At 50.9% G+C, this 9,651-nt stretch overlaps 1 protein-coding gene across 6 annotated transcripts; it reads left to right on the plus strand.

Annotated features, from left to right (window-relative positions):
• Positions 1-2,577: 2,577 nt before the first annotated feature.
• Positions 2,578-8,606, plus strand: ZBTB32 (zinc finger and BTB domain containing 32). Of its 6 annotated transcripts, XM_081806778.1 has the most exons (7): positions 5,214-5,233; positions 6,377-6,462; positions 7,146-7,292; positions 7,552-7,625; positions 7,738-7,806; positions 7,932-8,093; positions 8,277-8,606. In XM_081806778.1, the coding sequence occupies exons 2-7, from the start codon at positions 6,446-6,448 to the stop codon at positions 8,552-8,554; spliced, it is 747 nt and encodes a 248-aa protein (XP_081662904.1). In that variant the 5' UTR covers positions 5,214-5,233; positions 6,377-6,445; the 3' UTR covers positions 8,555-8,606. The 6 variants fall into 6 exon arrangements, with proteins under 6 accessions (XP_081662900.1, XP_081662901.1, XP_081662902.1 ...); XM_081806774.1 differs by having other exon boundaries at positions 2,578-5,233; positions 6,310-7,292; XM_081806775.1 differs by having other exon boundaries at positions 2,578-5,233; positions 6,377-7,292.
• The last annotated feature ends 1,045 nt before the right edge of the window (positions 8,607-9,651 follow it).

The raw sequence follows: 9,651 nt of genomic DNA on the forward strand, positions 1-9,651 counted from the left end.
GTGTTTGAGAGGTTTTCTGGGGTCTTAGGATCCAGCCTGGGCTGAGAGTGAGAGTTGCCAAGGTTGAAAGCCCAATGGGAAGTTGTCAACGGCCATTGCATCCGGGCTGTGCTGAGAACATGTGGCTGCAAGGCTTTGGGGCAGTCGTTGGACTCCAGGTTGAGGTACAGATTTTCCAGTATTGGGTCCAGGTTAGACAACCTGGCCAGGAGGTTAGGCCCAGGGTCTTCTGGAGGTTCTTGAGGAGGGAGTTTCTGAATCTCAGAGGTTGTTTGCCCTCCATGAAATATTATTGCCATGTGACTCTAGAAAAAACCAGGATTGGGTCATGTTAGGGCCTTTTGGTCCACTCTTTCCTAAACCCTGATCATTCCCAGAAGATACCAGGCAGTAAGAATGGGACCAGATGCATAGGGAAGATAAGATGGATGGTGTATTGGAGCACAGGAAGAGGTGTGTAAGATATCCTGCTCCTTAGGAAATCACCCAGGTTCTCTTTACAGAAGATTTTTTATTCTTATGGGACAGGGTGTTGATATCTAATTTCACTCAGCTGTTCAAGTTCTACATAGTATTAAAGCTTTCAGAGTGCTTTCATGTACACCCAGTGTTCTTAAACCTTGGATGGGGATGCAAGGGAGTGGTCTATGAGTGGATTTCAAGGGGTTTTGAGCTCCTGAAAATCATAAGAAAAACTGTATGCATGTTGTTGCAGGGGGGCATGCAAAGCAGCCACAAGGATAAACAAGGAGTATTTAACCTGTCCAAGGACTGGCTTCAGTCTATGAATTCCTTGTCATTCACACGCACAATGGTATGAGTATCTATAATTTTCTGATGTAAAGAGTTGATTCCACAGCTTACAATTTTAAAAAGGATGGCAATCCCCTTAAACTATGACCTTAAGAACCATTGGAATTAAGCAGGCTTCCGTATTATTTATGGGGCCTAGGCCAAACTAGAAATGAAGATTTCCCCTTTTCTTCCCACACCTGGTGTTGGTGCACATTTCAAGGCACATTAGTCTGCATGTCTGAGCTCAGTCTACCTGCCCCTCACACACAACCAGGGCCTGGGGTGTGTACATCAGTCACACAGTTCGTCCTCCTGAGTATAGACCTGGGGTTGAGGGCTGGGTAGGTCCGGTAAGTGGGCCATTTGGGTGAGGAAGTCAGGGTTCCAAGTTACCAGAGCACAGCCTAGAACTGGGGGACACATGTTCCAGGTGGGCCCTTCCTAGATGCCCTTAGGATCCTTGGCCCAAGGTGGGGGGGGGACACAGGCAGAGGGGGTCAGAGTGGGTTTAACACAATATTGGCATTCAGTACTGGTCTTGAAAACAGCCCCCGTGAGCAAATTGAGGATCTCAGAAGAGTTAGCCCCATATTAGGGCTGAAGAAAAAGGCCACCCCCAGAGAAGATGCAGTGGAACCTAAATTTTTTTACTTCTAGTCTAGTTCTTTTTCCACTTGATCCACAAAAGACATGCTAGGATAGGATCTCTATGACCTAGATGCTATGATTATACTGGTTCTTGAGTTATATGAAACATAGATTTAAGGAAGAAAGAAACTAATTTACTCCATGGTGTCTCTTCTCTGGTATGTGTTGGATGTACTTAACTAGGAAGAGTAGGCATTTGAAAGTTCATGTAAGATTTGGATAATTGGTCTTTATCTGCATAAAATGCTGTGGGGGAATTTAACCACCTTAATTTGAAGAAAGAGATGTGTTCCTGGAAAAAGTGGAAAGTTCATATAATTTTTCTAAATTAAATCTTGTTTAATTTGGCTTTGGAATACTCACTATTTAAAATAAGTGAGATAAAGGGAGAACATTTTTCATAAAACAAATAGTCATGCCTCTAGTTGGCCTATTCTGATGGTTTAGTTTTAATTATTATTTTTTTTTAAAGATTTTATTTATTTATCTGACAGAGAGAGAGAGAGCGAGAGAAGGAACACAAGCAGGGGGAGTGGGAGAGGGAGAAGCAGGCTTCCTGCTGAGCAGGGAGCCCGATGCAGGGCTCGATCCCAGGACCCTGCTATCATGACCTGAGCCAAAGGCAGACACTTAACCAACTGAGCCACCCAGGTGCCCCAGTTTTAATTATTTTTAAAGAGAATCCATACTTGTATTGCTGTGTTGACATTTTTATATCAAGCTGGGTTGTACCTGCAGGGGCATATGAAGGAGCTTATGGTCATGCCTATCAGTTAGAATTAAAAAATAGCAGATTTTAAACTTTATTTAGTAATATGAGTATTGGGAATGAGAGGCAAAAATCATACCTCTTTTTCCCACATACTTCCTTCCGGTTATGTCCTACCTAATCTCTCCCACCCACTCTACCCTGTCCCAGGATGCAGATTTGTGTCCTCAGAACCAACGGTTTCGGGCGCCTGGGTGGCTCAGATGGTTAAGCGTCTGCCTTCGGCTCAGGTCATGATCCCAGGGTCCTGGGATCGAGTCCCACATCAGGCTCCCGGCTCAGCGGGGAGCCTGCTTCTCCCTCTGACCCTTGCCCCTCTCATGCTGTTTCTCGCTCTCTAAAAAATAAATAAAATCTTTAAAAAAAAAAAAAAGAACCAATGGTTTCCTGGGTACACCCCAGGAGACAGCTGCAGGGGATTCCTACAGAGTCATCCTGGGAAGTGGAAGGTGGACAAGGTTTTTGAGACTGTGATGGGAGACTTTTCAAGAATAGAGTTATCAGTTTCCCTACCCTTCCAAGTCAAAGTGCTATTTGCTTGTGCTTCTGCTGTCACTGCTCAATGCAAGATGGCTTGGGCTGTGTAGTCAAGAATGTACGGAGAGAGAAGGGCCTAGAGTATCACCAGCCTCAGGGCTGAGGTGTAGAGGACCCTGGAGATACCTCTAAGGAGGCAGTCTCTAAAAGGATATCCTCAGGTGGGGTAGACACCAAGTAGGAGGCAAAATGGGGTTTCCCATTCTTGGGGGGCTTTTGTTCTCTGAATGGGGAGTCCCCTTGCCCTTCTCCTCCCTATTAGGTTTCCTGAAAGCCTGCTGACACTCCCTGTCACTATACTTGGCTTATAGAGGACACTGCCCTTTGAGCATAGTCTCCAATATTTTTGATCATCAATGAGTAAATCATACCAGTGGGGGAGCTGAGTCACAGGCACATGAAGTAGGACTGGGAAGCAAGGCCACTGGGTGATGATGTAATCTTCCAGACCCCTGTACCTTTTCTTCTACACTTGGGGTTTCTCTCTCATGATTTTCCCCACTTATTCCATATCTTCAGGGACTGTATTACTGTGTTGAAGAAAGAATGTTTTTCTCTGTATACATACATATCCGGGATTGGTGCTTTTATATGTCCAGGCCAAGTGCCTTTTATATGGGTGTCAAATAAGTCCCTGGGTGTGGTGGTATGAGGAGTTAGAAAGCTCAGAAATGGAAAATATTTAACGTTCAGAGTAGCACATGAATAAGGCCTGTCCATTTGCATTTTCCCTTTCACTCTGAGTCATCTTCCCCTCTCCCCACCCTATTATTGCCCCTCCACCAGCCCCACCCACTGGCACACCCTGCCTGATCTAGGAAGGGTTAACATCTGTCTATACTCAAGCTAGAATGAGAGGTAGAGGGGGAAGGCATGTTAAGTCTGTAGGGAGAAAGTAGGGGGCTGTGTGAACATATTGGGGTCCTGGAGCCAAAGGGAGAAACGGGAGTTTAGGGACATAAAGTTTTGGGTCTAGGAGGGGACCAGGATGTAAAGGACAAGCCTAGGGTGAACCAGACTGTGTCAGGTCACCAGAGCAGCCTACCAATGCCTGATTTTTTTATCTTCCAGTTATTTATTGGGCATATATGATACACCAGGCACATATCATAAATGATTTCTCTACGCTTGTTGAATGAATGAAAAAATTGCCACAGGATGAGGGTTAATGGAATAATAAAAAACAGGAAAAGAAATTTGAGTCTTTCAGACCTCATCCTTTCCCCAGGTTAACGAGTGCTAACGTGTGAAAACAGGGGAAATCTCCTGAGAGTTCGACCCTTTTGACAGGAAGTGAAAGAAACCCCGGAGTTCTGATTTCGGGGAAATGTCATTTGTCATCAACCCAAGAAAAGGGAGTTTTCTCTTCGAAGACCACCGCAGGCCCTTTCTGGGGTTGCCCCCTTCAGAGCTTGATGGGAGAATCTGAGTCACTTGTACATTCAGTCCCCAGTGGTGGCCCAGATGACAGGGGTCATTTCCACAGAGCAGTTACGGCTTCCTAGTACTAAGTCAGGGAGAGGAAGGACAAGGCATGCTTTTGGCCCTCCTTCACTCTCTCCTCTGAATCCAGATGTGTCAGTCCTTTTTACTTCTGAGGTAGTAGAAACTGCTTCCAGCTTCTAGAGCTCTGACACTTCTCAGAAGAACTAATCCTATTTGAATGATGCTATGTACTGACAAACCACTTTCACATTCATCATGTCGTTTCATCTTCACCCTCACCTCCAAATGAGGTAAGCAAAGGTTATCCCTATTTCATGGATGAGGTAACTGAGGCTCAGAGAGGTGACTTGCCCAACGTGACTCAACTAGTAAATGGCAGAGATGAGACTCAAATGCAGGTCTGATTATTCCAAGGTTCTTGCTGCGAGATGAACTTTTTTTTTTAAGATTTTTATTTATTTATTTGAGAGACAGCAGAGAGCGTGCATGAGAGAGCGCATGGGGGGGTGGGGGTGGGCAGAGAGGAAAACGCAGACTCCCGGCTGAGCACGGAGCCTGATGCATCACAGGGCTCAATCCCAGGACCCCGAGATCACGACCTGAGTTGAAGGCAGATGCATAACTAACTGAGCCACCCAGGCGCTCCTTGATTTTTATTTTATTCATTTAAAGTAATCTCTACACCCAGCATGGGGCTCAAACCTACAAGCCCAAGATCAAGAGTTGCATGCTCTACAAACAGAGCCAGCCAGGCACCCCCTCACATGAATTTCTTTGACTCTAGAAGTTCACAAATGAAATGAGACAGGAAGGGAGGCAGAATGTCTTGAATCTGGAAGTAGAGGAGGTGGTCTCTCCTAGAGGGATGAAGCAGAGCCAGGGGTATAAAACCACACCCCCTTGGGGGACTGTGACAGACTGATACTTGGGACACCCAATGGAAGACTGTGAGGTCAGGGGCGGGGCTAGCTCCAGGGGGGCCCCAGGAGCCCCAACAGCAGTTCAGAGCATGCGGTGTCCAGGAGGAAGCTACAACCGGTGAGTGGTTGCTTCTCCCCAGCTGAGACTTTCCTCCCATTACACCCCTTTTTCTGTCCACTTCCTACCAACCTGTAGCCTTCTCCCTGAGGGGTCCAAGTAGTAATCCTCCCCACAAGGGTCCTTACTCATGATGAGCCCACACTGAGGAATATGCCTACTGGGCACTGAGACACTTAGGTCTGTCTCTTAGTATCTGGGTTCCCAGTTTTCTTCTTAAAAGTCAGTGTGGTAGTTTTCATGTGTGATAAATTTCTGCCTTGTTGGCTCTTTCTATTCTTTGCTTTTGGCTTATGAAAAACAAAATTAAACCATCTCCTTATCCTAATCTGGAAAGAAAATAGCCTCCCCTTTTCCTTTCTCCCACTTCCTCAGGGGTCAAAACTTTCTTCAAAATCTCTGTCCATCCTTGATGGGAACCTTCTCTTCTGCGGCTTCTGCACCTGCTCTCTTAACCCACTAGATGGGATTCTCTTCCAGGTCCTTCTCTGAGGACATGTTCTAGAAGTTTCAGCCGTAGGGAAATAATCGATTGATGTCTTAGGGCATGCCCTCCTGCAGCTATGACCTCAGTCTTACTGTCCTTTCTGCCTCTCAAGACTACTCAGCAAAATGTGATGGGGTGGGGATGGGGGTGGGGGTGGAACTAGCTTTCAAAACTCTCCCATGAAGCTGTGTCTTGCTCCATCCCTAACTGCCAGGGCTGACTGGGTCTTATGGTGATCTCTTTGTCTGGAAAGAAGAAAGCCTGGCCTGCTCCAAGGTCTTTCCCTGCAGAAGGGCTTAAAGTAGCAGAAGTATCAGCGTCTGCTCTCTTTTAAGTCAGAGACTGCCAACTGGCAAGACCCATCTATACTAGCCTTAAACCCACTATTTGATATGGTTGTTAATGGCCTGGTTCTTATTCTTTAAGTCCTGGGTATGGTCTAATTTCCATTCTCCTGCCACCCCCACCCCCTGGTCCATTATGAATTCTAGATAAGCTCGGGTCCTCTCTTGGGTTAGTTTATTTGTTCCATTCAGGGCACAGAGAGCTCTGAACCAGCAACTCACTCTTTCTCCCCTCACCTCCACAGGCTTGAGAATACGCTGTTCCTCCCTCCCCTTTGCACCATGGACCCCACACTGTGGCCTTTCTTTCAGGTCCTCTGAGATTGGTACCCAGGCAAGGCACAATGCCCCTGTTCCCGACGACAAGACTGCCTAGCCCCTATGGCTCTGATCGGCTGGTACGGCTAGCAGCCAGGCTCCGGCCAGCACTATGTGATACCTTGATCACTGTGGAAAGCCAAGAATTCCCTGCCCACAGCCTGGTCCTGGCAGGTGTGAGCCAGCAGCTGGGCCGCAGGGGCCGCTGGGCTCTGGTGAAAGGCATCAGCCCTTCTACCTTTGCCCAGCTTCTGTACTTTGTTTATGGAGAGAGTGTAGAACTGCAGCCTGGGGAACTGGGACCCCTTGAGGAAGCGGCCAGAACCTTGGGGGTGCAGTCCCTGGAAGAGGCATGCAGGAGGGCTCGACGGGACAGGGCTAGAGAACTGGGTCCAGGGCTCAAGGAACATCAGGAGGAGCCAGAGAACCCCACAAGGGATTCTGAGAGAGGACTGGAGGGACATGGAGAGCAGAGACCAGAGAAATTTATTAGAGCTGGTTGGAGAGAACGAGAGATACTGCATGAGCAAAGGCCATCAAGAGAGACCCCTGAGATAGCAGAGGCAATGCAGGAGGGTGCGGGGGAGCAGATGAGATCAAAGGAAAAACTCAAGCAATCCCCTATTGGCCATGGGGGAACAGATGGGAAGCAAGAAGTGATTATGTGGGTGACGGAGAGTCCAAGGGGCTCTGAGGAAAGTCTGCGGGAGTTCTCTGGCCACCGTCCCCCACCAGGTTCCCTCCAAACAAGCGTCATTCCTAGGCCCTGGTCGGCTGAGGCCCCTTGGTTGGGGGAGGGCCAGCCTGCCCTGTGGAGCATCCTGCTGTTGCCACCCAGATATGGCACTCCCTTCTCCCATAGCACCCCCATCACTGGAGCCTGGCAGGAGGTCTGGCCTCGAGACCAGAGGTGAGTGAAGAGCCTAACGGAAGACCTCCCTGGCTGGGAGGGAGTGGCTCAGGAGAGGCAGCAGTGATGGGTAGAAGGGCACCACATCTCTTATCTCTACTGTATATTTCTGGAGCTGATGATAGGACAAGAAGCTTCCATCATAGGGGAATTCAAAGCCCAGCCCCTGAGGAGGACTCATGACACCTCCCCCTCCTGGAAGGGTCTGGCCAGGATCCCGGGTTTTGCCAAGGCTAACTCTTCCCCACCCCATCCCCAGGATCCCACTGTCCCTGAACCCTGAGAAAGGTCTCTGGAACCAGAACCAGTTGGCCAACTCCAGTCCTGCCCCAGGTAAGCCCCTCAGTGCCCTGTACAAATGCTATAACATGGTCTCTCCTTCCTTAGGCTGGGACTCCAGGAGTCCAGCCTGAGTAGGGCACCTCCTTCACTCTGCTCCCTGCAGGTTCCCTCCCCCAGAGCCCCACAAAGTTCATCCCTGGGGAGATGGAAGAGTCTGATCAGAGGCACACAGGTGAGTAGGGTGAGGGCACGTTTGCCTCAGCCCCACTGTAGCTCCCAGTGTCTTGTCTGGGAGTACCAGTGGTCCAGCTCTGGGATTCCCAGCCCTGCCCTCCTTTGCCTTCTCTATCCCCACAGGTGCACTTGCAACCTGTGTGGGTCATGTGAGTACAGCAGGCCCATCCCACCAACAACCTCCCCCACCCCCACCTGCCCGGTCTCGGCCCTATTCTTGTTCTGTCTGTGGGAAAAGGTTCTCACTCAAGCATCAGATGGAGACTCACTACCGAGTCCACACAGGTATGGGCTCCCCGCCCAGTGCAAATTATCTGCTCCCTTCCAAACTCCGGTCTGTCTGGTCCTGAGTCCTTCTCTGTGTGCTTGGCTCCCACACAATTCCCTTGCCCAGTCGCCCAGATCAACCCCTACGCCAGCCTTCACCCCCTTCTTTCCTTTACCGGCCTCCCCCTCCACCTGCCCTAGGAGAGAAGCCCTTCTCCTGTAGCCTCTGCCCCCAGCGCTCCCGGGACTTCTCAGCCATGACCAAGCACCTGCGGACGCATGGGGCCGCACCCTACCGCTGCCCTCTGTGCCGGGCCGGCTGTCCCAGCCTGGCCTCCATGCAGGCGCACATGCGCGGCCACTCGCCGAGCCAGCTCCCACCTGGATGGACCATTCGCTCCACCTTCCTCTACTCCTCCTCTTCGAGGCCGTCCCGGGCCTCGACCTCTCCCTGTGGGTCCCCTTCCTCCACCACCTGACGGTGTTGGTAGCTTCTTTGGCTTCAGCCAACAATACAATTAAAGAATGAAAGACGGGCCGACGGGGCTGGCTAGGTTTCTGACCCAGCACCGCAGCTAATGGCAGCCTAGCAAATTCGGCTCCAAGAAGCACCGCAGGAAAGGCGCTGAAAGCCTTCTCCCAGATGACCGCGGGCCCCAGAAGTCTGGGCCAGCGAGCCCGTGTGGGGTGTGGGCAGTGAAGTTTGCACGAGTTAAAATTAATTGTGCCGGGGCTGGCGATTCCATCAAAATAAAGAGTTTCCTGTGCCCTCTCAGGTCCAGAAGCCGAGTCCAGACTTTAGTCTGTGAGCAGGGGAGAGGGAAGGGGCAGCCTTGCCCCTTGTCCTGTGGCGGCCCCTTGTGGCTGTGCATCCACTGTTCAGTGCGGGGGGCCACCTCCATCTCCCGGGTCTCCCTGTTCTTCCCCAGAGGTAGGGGCCCGCGAGGGCCGCGAAGTCCAGGCTGGCTTAGCAGCAAGCCCTGTTGGCGGAGGCTGTGAGAAATCAAGTTATTCGCCCCTTCCACAGCAAGCAACGGTGCGCAGAATCTGAGTCTGGGACCCCCAGCCCGGGGCTCGAGGAACGCGTGCTCCACCCTCCTCCTCTCCTTGAGCTTTCAGACACCCTCCTCCTCTCCTTGAGCAGAAGGACCGCTAAGCTGCGGCCTCTCGAGCATCCTCCCTCCATGCTGTGCAGAACGGCAGCCGGGTGGCGCCTCCAACTGAGACTAATCCTTTGCGGCGGCCCCTTTCCCACTCCACGCCTCCTGCAATCGCGAACTTCATTTCCCAGTGTCTCTAGGATTCCCAGGGTCCGAAGTCCATGCACCCTGGGAGTGGTAGTTCATGCGTGCCCTGGTCTCGCCAAGAACAATGGGAGGAGTTGGGGGCGAGAACCACACCTCCCGGCAGCCCCGGAGATGGTTTTTCTGGGTCCGGTTAGGACCCTATAGTCCCAGCTCTCGCGGCCCCAGCTCTCGCGACCCCAGCTCCCGGCGGAAGGAGCGAGGCGCCCGGACTACATTTCCCGAAGGTCCCTGCGCATCACCCCTCTTTGGCCGCAACACGGGGTCTATGC

Source organism: Leptonychotes weddellii, chromosome 16 (assembly GCF_054177405.1).
Source record: "Leptonychotes weddellii isolate Sample4059 chromosome 16, ASM5417740v2, whole genome shotgun sequence".
Lineage (NCBI taxonomy): Eukaryota > Metazoa > Chordata > Mammalia > Carnivora > Phocidae > Leptonychotes > Leptonychotes weddellii.